The 14699-nt window shown below is 37.0% G+C and overlaps 1 protein-coding gene across 7 annotated transcripts in view; it reads right to left on the bottom strand.

Annotated features, from left to right (window-relative positions):
• Nucleotides 1–14699, bottom strand: part of IFT88 (intraflagellar transport 88) — a 50730-nt gene that overhangs the window by 28347 nt on the left and 7684 nt on the right. For 5 of the 7 annotated variants that reach the window (XM_086481806.1, XM_009947726.2, XM_009947727.2 and 2 more), the window contains 7 exons: nt 10634–10738; nt 9336–9438; nt 8550–8664; nt 8219–8450; nt 6538–6608; nt 5996–6082; nt 3352–3451 (listed from right to left, as the gene is read on the bottom strand). In XM_086481806.1, coding sequence (XP_086337932.1) covers nt 3352–3451; nt 5996–6082; nt 6538–6608; nt 8219–8450; nt 8550–8664; nt 9336–9438; nt 10634–10738 — 813 coding nt within the window. The remainder of the gene's footprint in view (nt 1–3351; nt 3452–5995; nt 6083–6537; nt 6609–8218; nt 8451–8549; nt 8665–9335; nt 9439–10633; nt 10739–14699) is intronic. The other 2 variants (XM_086481810.1, XM_086481809.1) reach the window with 2 other exon arrangements.

Below are 14699 nucleotides of genomic sequence, written 5' to 3'. Positions count from 1 at the left end.
CCAATTTCAATCAAGAAAAGCATTTCAAAAGTTAGACTCTAGATTTTACGGTCTCTGAAATGTAAGACTTCGACTATGATAATTTTAAGCTTTGTATCTATTTGTGACTCTCCAAAAAGGGAATGGTCCCACGTATTTACAGACGTAACACTACTATGTCTGAGGGGCCCTACTCTTAAGCAAAGACTTGCTTCTTGATGGAATTAATTTTTGGTGAACTTAGAGCTACATCGTTCGGTCACTTTCGGAAAAGCCATTTCCCATTGTAGCTGATTTGTTTACCTTGCTTTTACTGGCACCTTTCACAATAAAGATTAGAGTAGAAGCAATCTCTTTTTCATGTATACTGGAAAGTTTGTATGACTCTGAACTCTCTTCGTGTACTGGTGAATTATGTTGTAGATCTCTTGGACCATTTCAGCAATTACGAGCCCTAGGATAAAAATCCATAGCAATACTCCTTTTGTCCTTGCCAAGCAGAAATGCTTTCACTGTCTCATCAGCTGAATTTATATATTTATAACTAACTTCTAACTTTTTAATCCCAACAATAACGATTAGATTCAACAATCGAAATACATTGTTCAAATTACTCTTTGTGACATGTTTCCAATGTGCCTACATTATTTGCTTACAGAAGTCAAACTTCAAAGCAGGGTCTGCCAGAATGTTAAGGAGTTACATGGCTAATCTGCAGAATTTTGGTTTTAAATTAATTTTCAAAATTTTTCTTTGAAATTAAGAACAAATTCAAAACATCTAATACACAAAACCCCTTTCTAATAAAATACAATCTAGACATAGCATGGTAATTTCCACCCTGAATGTTTTTTTCAAGGACTGTTTTAAAATAACATCTTCATTATGATGAGCAAATAGTTAAGTCCATTATAGTTACAGCAGAAATCTATTTTAGTTCTTTTTTTTGAAACACAATAAAACTTTCAGCCTTGAAACTGAGTATTTCAAAAAGTTTCTATTCTTGTTCTTCAGCCAAAGGTGTGTTGAGCAGGTGGTGAGTTAGTAAGTATATGAAAAACAGGCAGACAGGATGAGTAAGAGGCAGCTGCAGTTTTATTAGAACAACAACAACAACAAAAAAGACTCTCTGCAATCACCATTCTGCAGTCCCACTCTACTATTAAGTGGTTCCAGTGCAGGTTAAAGATCTTCTACCACATAATCACAATAAAAAGATCATCTTCTCTACTTACTCCTAACTTCCAACACCCTCTCCTCTCCCTCCATTTGAGTACTCCACAGAAACACCACCAACAATCTCTGTATCCCATTTTACCTCTGAGAACTGTGTTGGGTTTGTTTTTTTTTAAAAAAATGTATACTGTATAGTAACTGGAAATCACAAAAAATTACCAACAAAATAGTAAGTTCTTGAGATCATATGACTTTACCTACCTGTAACACTGTCACTCTTCAAAAGCTATCATCAATAAAGCTACTAGATTTGAACAAAATTTTTCAAACTCTCAAGCTGCCTCCTGATCTCAGAAAAGCTATCAGTCAGACATGCAGTACAATAAAGGATAACTCTCTTGCTATATCTACAGGGAAGGAGAAGAGGACAGGACGCACAGAAGGAACAAGAACTGCTCAGGAAAACAGAAGAGCTTAAACATGAGAAGGCAAAGTGGGCTAAAGTTAAGCATGGGGCCCTGTGTGCATCCCTCCAAGCTATGGGAAGGTGAAGGACCTTAGAAGATGACAGAGGTATTCAGCTTCAGCTGTAAGTTGGCAGTATATGATCTCTCATAATTCCTGCCACTCGTGCAAACCTGGGGGTTGCTATATTCCTTCCTATTTATTCAATATTCCTACCACTGAATGTACCAAACAGTGCATGTTAGAAGGAAATTGAGAGAATCTTGTCAGATACCTGAGCTCCTTTCTGTTCAGACAAAGCTGTTCTCCAACTGCTCACATTTCAAACCAAGCAGGTTTTTTTGTTGTTTTTGTTTGTGGGTTGGTTTTTTTTTGGGGGGGGGGGGTTTGGTTGGGGTTTTTTTGTTTTGTTCGTTTGTTTGTTTTTTACAGGCAGAAGATGACATACCAATTTTGACAAAAACTTGGTATTATAAATTGTCCCACAACTTATAAAAATTTGATTAACAGGAAAAAAAATGCATTTGTCTTAAAGTAAAACATTACAAGGAAGCTGCACATTCACTTAGATAACACCAAAAACTGAAACATAGTTAAGTTGTGGTATTCATTTATACACCTACATTGGCAATTTACATGTGTAGAAAAGGAAAGCTACAGTTAACAGCCTGCTGCACTTAACAGCCTGCTGCACTTATTAGCAAGAGATTGGTGACGATTTTTAACATGAAGGCAGTTCAGCACAAAAGTCATCAGCAGAAATTTGTCTAACTAGCGATTGGATGGCCACTTGCAGAAAGACATCTTACCCACGTAAACAAACATACATAAATAATTTCAACATAGCCAAAAGTTACTTCACATGTACATTTAAAAATATAACAAAACAATGAAAAGGGAACATGTAATAATATGCATGATAAAAACTGTAAAATCACAAAGATTTTGGTATATCTTCTGAACTTCTTCCAGTTAATGAATTTTGAGCAATGAGCTGTACTTTTACTTGGAAGTACCAATACTGTGTCATTTCTATGACCTTCCTCCTTTGCCAAGATACACTGTGGCTTAAACTGCTGTAATATCTTTTCAGTAACAGCAATTCATCCTAGCCCGCTGTGCCCTCCAGGGGGGCAATCTTTTATGAGAGATGCAGAACTGTCCAAGCTCCTGAGCAGATGCTTAATTTAATTCCAGTTTGTATTTCAATGGAAGGATAGGAAGGCTGACTGAAGTTCAAGGTCAGGTTATAGTATTTTAGGGAACGCTGTAGTACATAGGGAACAGTGAGAATACCATACCTAACAACAATGATACATATGAAGTGCATCTGCATGTATTTTGGTACTACAGTCAACCCGAGAGAAAGATTCAGCTCATACTAAATGAAAACACCTCCACGTTGATTGGCAGCGTGCTTCCTAGCCTCCATTCACCGCACGGACTGCAGTTCTATTAACTGTAATGGCAGCCTGGACACCCAGTGAAGGTAACTAAATTGAGGTGTCTTAATTTTGACATGAACTGCATTCACTGTTACTTCTGTGGCAGAAATTAGATTAAACTCATCTCTTACCAGTGTTTTTATAAAGTTATTGTACTGAGCAGCATCAGTGCAATTATTATGTTTGCATAAATCATTCTTTCACTTGCTGACAACTACGCTGTGGCTAAGAAAGATACCTTTGCCAATACAGTATTAAAAAGCAGTAATGTGAAAAGTTACTATACCTGGTTAAAATCCTGCTGCCTCAAGTAAGTAGTGGCTTTATTTATTTCCAGGTCATTAGCTAACTCAACATAGTGGGAAGCTTTGACTACGTCAACACACCTGCAACAGAAAGCAAGCCATAAAGATAAACAAAATGCATCTGTGCAAACGCCACTTTTTACACACTGAGGCAGCCATTCGCTTTCCAAAATGAGTTGTTCTTAGCTATTCTTTCTTTACAGAGGCAAAGAGCACTTTGATTAAAAATATTTGAAAGAACATTTTATTCCCACAACCTACCTTAATATTACTATCTCTGCTCTGATTTTTTTTAAGTCAGCTGCCTAAATACCATGTTATTTTCCAACACTGAGTGATACTTGATGTCAGGTTTTGACTAAGATAATTTTTCAAACCATTTTCTTTGGATAAACTCTATCAAACCTGATCTCCTGTTGCATACAGTACCACACCCATAAACCAGCTTAGTGAACAAAGCCAGAGGCTGCAGATTGTGTCCCCGAGCTATGTAATAATAATAATAAAGTCATAATAATAAACCTCTTTCTGGTCATCCTGGAGTTACTTTTGGCTTAGGGTTTTCTGCAAAATGAGGGCAGAACAGAACAGAGCAGACAGTTCAGATGTCAATTCACTGACACCATCTTCCAGGGTTTGATGTGGTGTACTTTAAAATTACCTAATCATTTGAAGCCAGACCTTTATTCATTGTATGCATATACTGTTCTCTCAAACTGTTTGGAATTAAGCACAGTAAATGAACAACTTTCTGGGATGCTTCTATTAAAAAAAAAAAAAAAGCGGAAGGGATTAAACTGGTGGAAGGCCTTTTTGTTTTCTTCTAATAGCTGGCTAATTTGCCAACAAAAGTTTAATTTAACAAACTGCTTGCTATTATAATTGGTAGGCACATGAACAGTCTCTATACAAAGTATAAAAATGCCTTTTGATATTGGTGGAAAAAATATATTGAAAAAAATAGCAATTTCTGCAAAGACATCTGCTATTAAAAAAGTCAAAAACCAGTTTTCAACTGTTACTTTTAAGATCTTTTAACCATGAGATCTAACTATCCAACTGTTCCTTATGGACTATGAAAGAACAGTCCCAAGATTATGTCACATTTTAAGTAAGAAGTTATGAAATCTGAAGCTTATTTATCCCCACTTTATCTCTGTAAATAACATTAATCTGATTAAAAGCACGTTTAATACTCAGAGGACTCATAGCAAAGCAGAGTATCTGGAAAACCAAGCTCAAACTGCTGGTTAAACTTCTTCACTGGGCCTGAACACCTCAGCCTAGAAGAACAGAAAGCAAATCCCACACATCTCACCAGAAGTTTTTTAATTAGCCAGAACAGATCAGAGTGGTTTACTTCATCACAAATGTTTTGTGGATAGCACTAAGGAAACTGAATATGACAACCTTTTCCAGTTTCTGAACAAAAACACAAGAGCAAACAAGTCTGACTTACTCATGCTAAGAAGTTATAAAGCAGCAAGGTAATTTTCACAAGACATACTGTTTAAGTTCTGATAAGTCAGAGTGGCAAGAGTAGAGATATTTTAAGGTTATAATGATTATTAAACCATCAAACACCACCTTGTGGGCTCTAGCAGACTAAACATGTCTTGTGTAAGAGATTATTGCATGTTAGTGTAAACAGTTTTATTAGTAAATTATAATTATAGGACCTGCAAAATTTGAAAATAATCCTAACTGGCCAAAAAAAAAAACCCAAACAGGTAAAGGAAAGTTCTCTTTTTCCCATCAAACTTCCTTCACCTCCCAAACGCTAAACATACCTGTTAGTAATGTTGTGGGTATGGCCAAACAACATTTATTTGTGCACATTTTCCAATAACATTATTAAAAATACTAAAAATATCAAAGTCTTTATAATATAAAACTAAAAACTGGTTAAAAGTATGTCTTGAAAAGTTATACTAATCATTTTTATACTGTCCTTAGAGGAAGTGTGTCTATTTTGTTTTGTTTTAAAGAAGAGTATTCTGCTGTAGATAATACCACAGAAAGCAAAAGCTAAGCTGTAAATTGAAAAAGTGGATACAAAAGTCAAAATTATAAACTGTGTCAGCAAAGTATCACTGTATACACTTGTATAAATATTTAAGAAATAGTAGATTAAGTTTACATTTATAAACATTAAAGTTTATAAATTAAATGCAAATAAACCTTTCTAATAATATTTAGATTCCAGTGTTTTATATAATGACTCTATGGAGCAATGAAAACTTCTTAGGGCACCCCAAGTCTTCATTATGTTTTATGCACACTTACAGTAAAGAGCAGCGATCATTGCCCTTCTAAAATTTCTTCAATTTTCAAATTCGACAGAACATCAAGATGATCTTTTTGTGCTAATATGGAACAGCTCAAAACGTATAATTACCAGTTGAGTTTCAATGATAAATTAATATCTAACAGAGAACAGACTCTAATGCTTTGTTTTGTTCTTCTACACAGCACTATGGAGGCAACCTGAAAATAGCATTGACGCTGTGTTTGAGATGTGCCGCAGTGTTTCCTAGACTGGTTTTGTTTGTGAATCTGATTTCATAACCAGCATGAGACACTGGCATATAGTTTAGACAACAAGAAGCCCTGCTTGACTCTTACCAGTCATAGCCCACTGCAAAAGATGTCTCAATTACTGGTGCAATGAGTTTAGCAGCTGTCATGATGTATTCCTCTGCCATGGATTTCCTAACAGAAAAACAACACAAAACCCAACACACAAACATGTCACTACTTCAAAAACGTATATGGAAAAAATAATCAAATGTTGTTCTTGCTACTCCCTGCACTCAGGACAATCTTAGATTTCCACCTAACCAGTGCCCTGCTACCACCACTGCCCTGTAACTTGATAAAGCTCTCAAGTTTTTTCTGTTTTCTTTTCACTGCACACTGTAGTTGTATTTAAAAAAAAAACAAAACAAACAATGCTGCAAGTTTTAAGCAGTGTGACCTACAGCATTTGGGGTGGATATTCTACTTTAGTGCAGTACAGTACACCGAGTGATCCAAATGGTTCTTCCAAGTGTGCTCTTTCCTAAGAATTATGAGGACACTTTTATAACAAGAGCTGTGGACGTGCAAGATGACCGATAATACTTTCCTGGCCACAACAGTCAAGGAAGAATAGACTCCACCGTTACCTCTCACGTTCTATTTGTCTTAAGCTGTCATTTTTAATGGCTTCAATCAGTAGATTCGTATGTGGGTCATCCTGGAGGGGGACAAAACAACTGCAAGTTATGCCAGTATACATGCATTTTAAGTATTTTATAGACAACATGGTTGTAAACAAATTGATGTCAGTTACATTGTCTACAATGTCAGTTATTTCCTTTTCACATTTCAAGAAGCTAGCTTCAGTTTAAGCAGTTTTCTAACCATAAAATCTGAAATTTGGCACTAGAACTACTTTAATCCTGGTTTTCTGCCCGTGTATGTGGTCATAGCTCACATTAGGGTTGTTAACAGGTGTAGTTAATGTCGTGTATCAGACTGGGAAGGCTACAAATCACAGCGAGAATACTCACATGCTTAAAAACAAGAGCACACTTCAGCATCTGCTGAAAGGTAGCGATATTCAACAGATGAGGACTTGTGCCACCTTCTCGTTACAGTAACTCACATGATCATCTTGTGGTTTCTATCACACACCTCTGTTAGTTCTAAAAGGACTAGCGCAGCTATGCTGGGTGGCCACCCTTCCTTATTTATTTGGGACAGATCATAGATTTATAAAAAATAAAGACCAGAAGGAAACTGTGATTTTTTCTCTGACTTCTTCATAGCAAAATACAGAAGTTGGAATGTCTGTTAAAACTATAGCTTGCCTCTCCTTGGAAGGAACATCTCCAGTCTAAACCTTTTCTTCCAATGAATGATCTTAGCTTGCAATTAATTCAAGTGTTTAATAACCCCTTCTGTTACATAATTTCTAATATGAAAAATTATATATGTATTCAATTATATATAAATATATAGATAAGAAATTACATGCATATTTATCGATAAATATAAATATATATGCTTCATCTATTAAATTTTATTTGTTTATGTGTGGACAATAGGAAGCAACAGCTATTCTTAAGCTGCAAATAGTCTGAAGACTAATTATATCTTTGATCTTTAGGACTGAAAATGGAAGCTTTGCATCACTGAAAAGAAGATTGCTAAGAGAACATAGGGGGTGTGCCTTGATCTTTCTATAGAGGATCTTTCGAAGGGGGAACCATAAACCTATGAATTACTTTTTCCTGTCTTTAACATCATGAGCTGCTGGTTTCACAGTACAAAGGAAGTCCAGTTTCCAACGAAGTCTAATAAACTAAAATAAGCATCTGTAAACTTTACTGAAAGTTTCTTCTGTAAAATAACACTACAGCATTACAAGTTTTATTAGCCCACATTTGAGATCTCTTGCACTAACTCACTCATTGCTTTGCTCCCTTTATTTTAGCTTGTAAATATTTTATGAAAATTTTGTATAAATTACAGGAGGTAAAGCAGTATCCGAGCTATGTAAGTTAGCCCAGATGAATTTCAACAAAATCATTATGGAGACAACTGTGCGGTGTGGATTTTATGTACATCATATCTTTTGAGTAAAAAAGGATTTGAATGTTCTCAACATTATTTTACACTTCTGAGTAGTACTGCCACACTAAGTTCATGCTGGTAAAAGTTATTTTAGATGCATAAATACATATAAATGTACATATTCAGTACAGTCCAAGCATTCAATGTCTCTCCCCCTTTCTCCTGATTCACCACGTAAAGACAGTTTCTTTTGTTCAAACATACATAGTTTAGGTTGTTCAAACTTACATTTGGTGAAGTGTATTTGTCATCATAATCCACTTCCAAGGGAACTGCAATCAGTTTTTGGAAGGCTTTTTTCATTTGCTCACCATTTCCAATAGCAAAATAACATAGGATCAAGTTGAAGCCTGCCTTCAGGTTGGGGGCCATGCTCATTATGTGTTCAAATGAAGAACTGGCATCAACGTATTGGCCGGTTTTAATAAATGCAACTCCGATATTTTGCATTATTTTAATCCTAAGTAAAGAAATCAGGATTAGGTTATATTTTTAACTATCAAATCATACTATAGCCAAAACCTGTATTTCAGAACCATGCCTACTAGCAGAAACTTACCTCATCTCTTTGTGGGCACTAGGAATCTGGTCTAGAGCCATACGGTAGAATTTGATAGCTTTGGAATAGTTCCGTTGTTTTAAATATATATTTCCCATATTGACCTTCAGTCTACCTATCAAAAGAAGTCAATGAGTTACAGCCTTTCAAAGCATAATTACAGTATTTTTAAATTGTTTCAAAGTGACAGAGCAGAACAACTTCTTAATAAATTTGTCTTCATTATAGGGTACCAGTGTCCCTTTAAAGAAGCACTGCATGGAACAGCCTTCTGTGAATTTTCACCCAGAAGGAGATGAAGTAGTAATGAAACCTAGAAATGAACCATCACATAAGATGGATTCTGATTTTGATTGTGAATTGAGGGATGAGGTAGAGATTCTTTATAGTGTTCTCCAGGAAGACAGCTGCAAATAAGCATCTTTGAGAAAAGTGCGCTGCAGGAGTCTCAAAGATGTGTAAAATACTACAGGAAGCTTTCGGAAGGGGAAAGCTGAGTCAAAAACAGGAAAAAAAATAGCGCTAAAGTAGACAACTTCGTGTGTGCGGCATGAGAAAACTACATATTTGGCTTTATGTTTAGCTCAGCCTATGGAAAGAAAAGACTTCATGAGCCAGGAGCCAAACCACATCAAGTTGCACCAAGTCAGAAATCATGAGTATCTGTCATCCACTCTGACTGGCAGACACGAGGGTGGAGATCTCCATAAGCCAACAGAATGCAGAATAAGTCCTCAATTTGAATGCCTGAATACCAATTTTAATCCACTTTGGAATGTAACCTACCTCCATTGCTGAACATCTTATTCTTCACGATAACTTGGTAAGTATTCAGTGCTTCAGCATACATTTCATTAGCAGCATACTGACTGGCCAGATTGAAAAGAACCTATAGAAAAATGGAATTATAAGTACAAGAAAATACATTGTTCTCTCCACAGTAATAAACTTTAATTCATAACAGATAATTTCAGATTAATTTTACCTTGGAAATACTGCTTTTACCAGTTTTAAGTTTCCTGCCTTCAATGCTCCCTTGTTCTTGTCCATCGACATAGAGAAAACAAGTTCCAAATCTACTTATTCCAGTTAATTCTTTTATTTTTGTACTTAAATAACTACCATTAAAAGCCATGCTAAGTGGGCCTTAGACTTAAGTAAACACAACGTTATAATGCAAGGTTATTAAAAAAAATTCATACAAGATAATTCTTGGAAACTACGTGTAATTTATGACTCCCAACATGTGGAAAATGGTCCTACTACCTGTGGTCACTCAGCTTACAAAGACAGAATTCTTCCAAACTGCTGTTTCAAAACAGAAGTTCCGTGGGTGCCAGGTGAAATACCTCCACGTTTTTTCCCCAGCTTTACTCTGACCTTCACCATAAAATAAATTACTACATCTGCCTAATTCAATGTATTCATTGTGAATAATTTCTCTACAGCACTACCTGGAGTACAACTTTAAATTCCCCTAAGTATTTTTATGGTTGTTGTATCCTTTCTTTTAAAAAAAGTCCAATATTAATTTGAAACCCAGAATGTAAATTTAGATACCTACTTTAAGATTCAGGATTTAGGAATGTTAACATACCCTATTTCATGTAATACATTCTCTGTTACATTATGGTTCAAGTTAAAGGCAGTGTCTTTAACTTGATCTCTCTCCCTTTCTTTTCTTGACATGTTACATTTTCCAGACAATTTATTTTTGAAGTACAGGGTTACATCTCTTATATTTTGATATGCATGTTTGCATGCAAGTAGATAGCTGGAATACATGTTCAGGGGCATCCTTCTTCACTTAATGTTGACTATGTGGTTTTTATGGTACTTGAGATTGCAAGGGAACAGACTCAATTATATCAACTGATCTTTGCAATGCAATATTCAGTTTTTAACTTTAAGAAACCATTCACTTATCTTCATAAACTTCCCCCACTCCCAAACATAGACCATTATCTGATCTGGTACACTGCTAGGAGCATTACAATGCACATACACTCAGCAAACACTGAAATGCCTCTTTAGGAGGTTTTTTACCAACCTGTTTCACTCGTTGACGATTTCCAAGTACTTACTGAGTAAGTGAGGTCTAAGTTGATGTTTTCTGGAGTAGCAATTTGTTCACGTTGTCTCACCAATACTCTTTCCTTTCTTCCAGCCTCTTTTGCTTTTTCGAGAGCCTTAAATAAAATACTAGAATTTAGCAATGCCTTGAATCTCACTAATCCAAGATGACAAAAATATATTCAAAACAAGTATGAAAAGAATATACTCATGTCCATTTTCTTCAGCTGCACAGACTGTACCCAGTGGCTGAAAAGTCGTAATATAACCCACAGAAAGGTGTTAATTAGCAATACAGACATACAGTTGCCTATGTCTGCTTAACTGCATAATTTTAGAGAGTTACAGTCACACACATACACACGCCATAATCACTGGATTATAGTGACCCTAGTAGATTATTCTAGTGCACTAGAGAAACTGGACATAAATGTTAAAAAAAAAAAAAGAAAAAAGAAAAAAAGAGAGAGCTTTTAGGCTTGGCATGTTTCCTTAGTTGCAGAACTCCAGTGTAAGGCGACATTGGAAGGAAGAAAATGAAGGCAGGAACATGCATGTTACCCAAATGTATGCTTTACGTATACCTTGACTAATTCTGGATGCCTGTAAATTGCTTCCCTGTTTTATCTATCCACAAGCGGTATTTTACATGTACATTCACATGTACACTTTCAGTAACTCCAAAATTATTTTATCCGAAGATAATCTGCAGATTGGCGTCAAGATCCTTTGTACAAGTAATGCTATGGGTCTACAAACACCATCAGCAGCCCTGTATGCCTCTGCAAGGGCGCAATGATTAAAAAAGCAATGGCTAGCACGCGAGGTAGCTGTTTGGCAGCTAGTAGCGAAGGAAGTACTTCTCAAGATACAGCTTGATTCTTAGTCCTTTTAATAGGAGGCAAATCCAACTTGGCAACTTTGATGACTTCTGCAGGAAAATGGATATTCTGCTGGACTGGTCAGAAATTAACACAACCACCCTAGAGGACCCTCAGAATGGTCTGGTATAATCTACATAAGAAACAACCCTTTGACATCAAGAAACCAAGAACATTCTTGGCCATATATGCAAGAGGCTCAAGAAAAATTAACAAAACAGACTGGCACATCTCCTAGGGAAGGTGAAATTCAGACATTATATCAGAAATAAGTTTGGATAGGTCTGTAAGGATATTTATCCTAAATGAACTCAATAAACGGATAACTTCTTTCATACTCTCTGATCAAAAGCTAGCAGCAGCAAAAAAAAAAATTGTCACAAAAGTGCAGCATAATAGGATTTTTGTTGGCTTGAAGGGCAGACCCATCCAGTCTATACACCAGCCTTAAGTCCTACTTTGGGACTCAGAGTTTCACTACTAGAAGCCTTCTTAATTCCCCAAGGAATGAAAACTCCCTACACTGTGGGCTGCTAGGCAAAGATATGATAAGTGAAATCCCTCTCTCCGAAGGAGCTATCGGGCTACAAGGTCAACAGATAATCCAAAAATCATTGGAAAGGAATATGACCAAGGTAGACCAGGGTTCCAGACGGTTATCCTAGCAGGCACAAGCATAAAGGCAGTCCTCACACAGCACAGTATCAACCTGGTATCAGAACTGTCTAGGCAGACCTATCACAATCAAGATGATCAATGTTCCATCTTGTCTTAATTTGATCAGGATCACTGGAATTGCTGCACAGACTGAAACAAGGCATATACCAGGCCTTTTGATCAGAGAAACAAGAATGTATTCAGAGAGCTGGGACAGCTTTTTTCTCAAAAGCAATAGAAATAATGCTGCTTGGTGGTAGTAGGCAAAAAGATATGGGGCGTTACCCACCCTGAAAGGCAGTCCTCAAGACAACTGGAATCTTCCAGTCACAGTCTGTATTTGAAAGTGTTCTCACTACACATGACAAAATCATTGACAAGAAAAATACATCTTGCTGTACTAGTTCCAAAGGTAAACAGCTATCTTAAAAGAGAGAAGAAACACTCGAATCAGGTATGCTTCTTAATGAAACACTAGGTATTTCTCTACAAAGTGGCAGATCCTGACACTGTAATAGGGAATATCTCCCCTACAGGAGGCCTGAAACATGCAAATAAAGGTTTACTACTTAAGAAATCAGCCAAATACAGGTAAGATTGTAAGGATAACCTATGTAGGCTGACAAGAAGTATCACATAGGCACACAGTATCACCTTGCATAAAAGATGCAAGGAGGCCTTCACCATGTGTGAAGAGCACTGGACAATATAAAGTCCCTCCAACAAAGCCGTCACTGTCACTGGGTCCAGTGCAGCTCACGAGAGCTGAATGAATTCTAGATCTCAATGCAAAGACAAAGATTCTGAACAAAGATGACCTATCAAAAGATATATGCTGCTTAACAGATCCAAACTGCAGCTAAGACTATCCCTACATTAAGACAGCTGAGGTAAGATTAAATGATGCTGTAGCCACCATTTTTCACAAAATCTAAAGAGACATTTGAAAGGATCTAAATCAGACTGCAGACGGAAAAATATTTGTGCCAGACAAAGACAACATTTATTAGAAGTGCTAACTTTTCCAAACAGCTTGAATTAATTACATCTACTCTAGATGTAAATCAAATGGGCTAGAGTCTGTTATTTAGCCACTACTAACTTGCACAACACTGCTCTAGTACCCTCTACTACAGACCAAATACATTCAAACTGCCTATTGGAAATAGTTCCTTACACCTAGTAACCTTCAACCATGTCTAGGAACTGTTTAAAAAATGTTAGTTAGCCCAGGTCAAAACTGTGCTGGTAACCATGCTACAATTTACAAACCTTTTGATTGATTCACTAATATAGATGTTCTGTACAATGGACAAACAGTGCCGTTTTCCCAATTTGTAGCAAGGCTCAGACCATTACAGACTATTTGCACTCTTTGTAATGAATTTTGGAGCTCTTAGTCTCCAAAATATGAGAATTTGATCAAATCAAACGCCATCTAGCCTAGGATCTGTATCAGATCAGTGATAATAATCAGTACTGAGCAGTGAGGAAAGATGCTTTACCCATTCTTGTACTCTTAAAAATACCTCCTCAGAATACACTCCTCGACTAAAAAATTTTGCAGCTCAGATGACTGAACAAGAAACATCATCTCTCATAGCTCTAGTTACTTTTTCCCCTTATGGATGAGATGCCATCAACTTGAGAGAGCAACAGATGAGCACAAAGGGTCTACGTCCTTAAGAACCTGATGTATATCATTAATTCTAACAGTTGAGTCTGCTCTGCCTCCAGTAGATTAGGAGCTGGAGCTGGCCAGTCCAAAGCATATGGAATAAAACATAAGCCTGGTCCTAAGAAAGAAAATATTTTGACACACCGGAACCCAAGATCAACATGCTATATTGCCACTGTCCCATGAAGGATATTGGTGTCTGCACGTTAGGGTTTGCTTAGCTGGGAAGGTCCCCTTGTCTGAAGGACTGAAAGAAGATGAAACAGTTCATCTTGATGCTGACCCCTTACGGTGCAACAAAAGCAATATAGTGTCTACGACATGCTATAGCACCGGACAGCCCCTGGCACGGAAGGGTACTGTGAAGGTGGCTTAAGTGAGATTGACTCTGGTGCCAAGCACCAGTCCTGAATGAAAATTACATTATCCAAAAAGCCCAAGCAACACCAAGGAAACTGAATATCCCTTAGACAAGATTCTTATGCATCTGAGGATCAAATGCTGGAAAGATGCCAATTATGAATACTGTGTCCAGTTTTGGGCCCCTCTCTACAAGGACGACATTGATGTGACAGAGAGGGTACAGAGGCGGGCTACCAAGCTAGTAAAGGATTTGGAGCATGTCTTGTATGAGGAACAGCTGAGGGTTCTGGGGCTGTTTAGCCTGAAGAAGAGCAGGCTGAGGGGAGACCTTATCACTCTCTACAACTACCTGAAAGGAGGTTGTAGAGAGGTGGGGTCGGTCTGTTCTCCCTAGTAACAAGCGATAGAACAAGGGGAAATGGCCTTAAGCTGCACCAGGGGAGGTTCAGGCTGGATATTAGGAAGAATTTCTTTACCGAAAGGGTTGTCAGGCATTGG

The sequence above is a fragment of the Leptosomus discolor genome, chromosome 1 (genome assembly GCF_034619465.1).
Source record: "Leptosomus discolor isolate bLepDis1 chromosome 1, bLepDis1.hap2, whole genome shotgun sequence".
NCBI lineage: Eukaryota > Metazoa > Chordata > Aves > Leptosomiformes > Leptosomidae > Leptosomus > Leptosomus discolor.
Note: the sequence above shows the minus strand (reverse complement) of the source record. Positions and strands in the feature narration are given on the sequence as shown.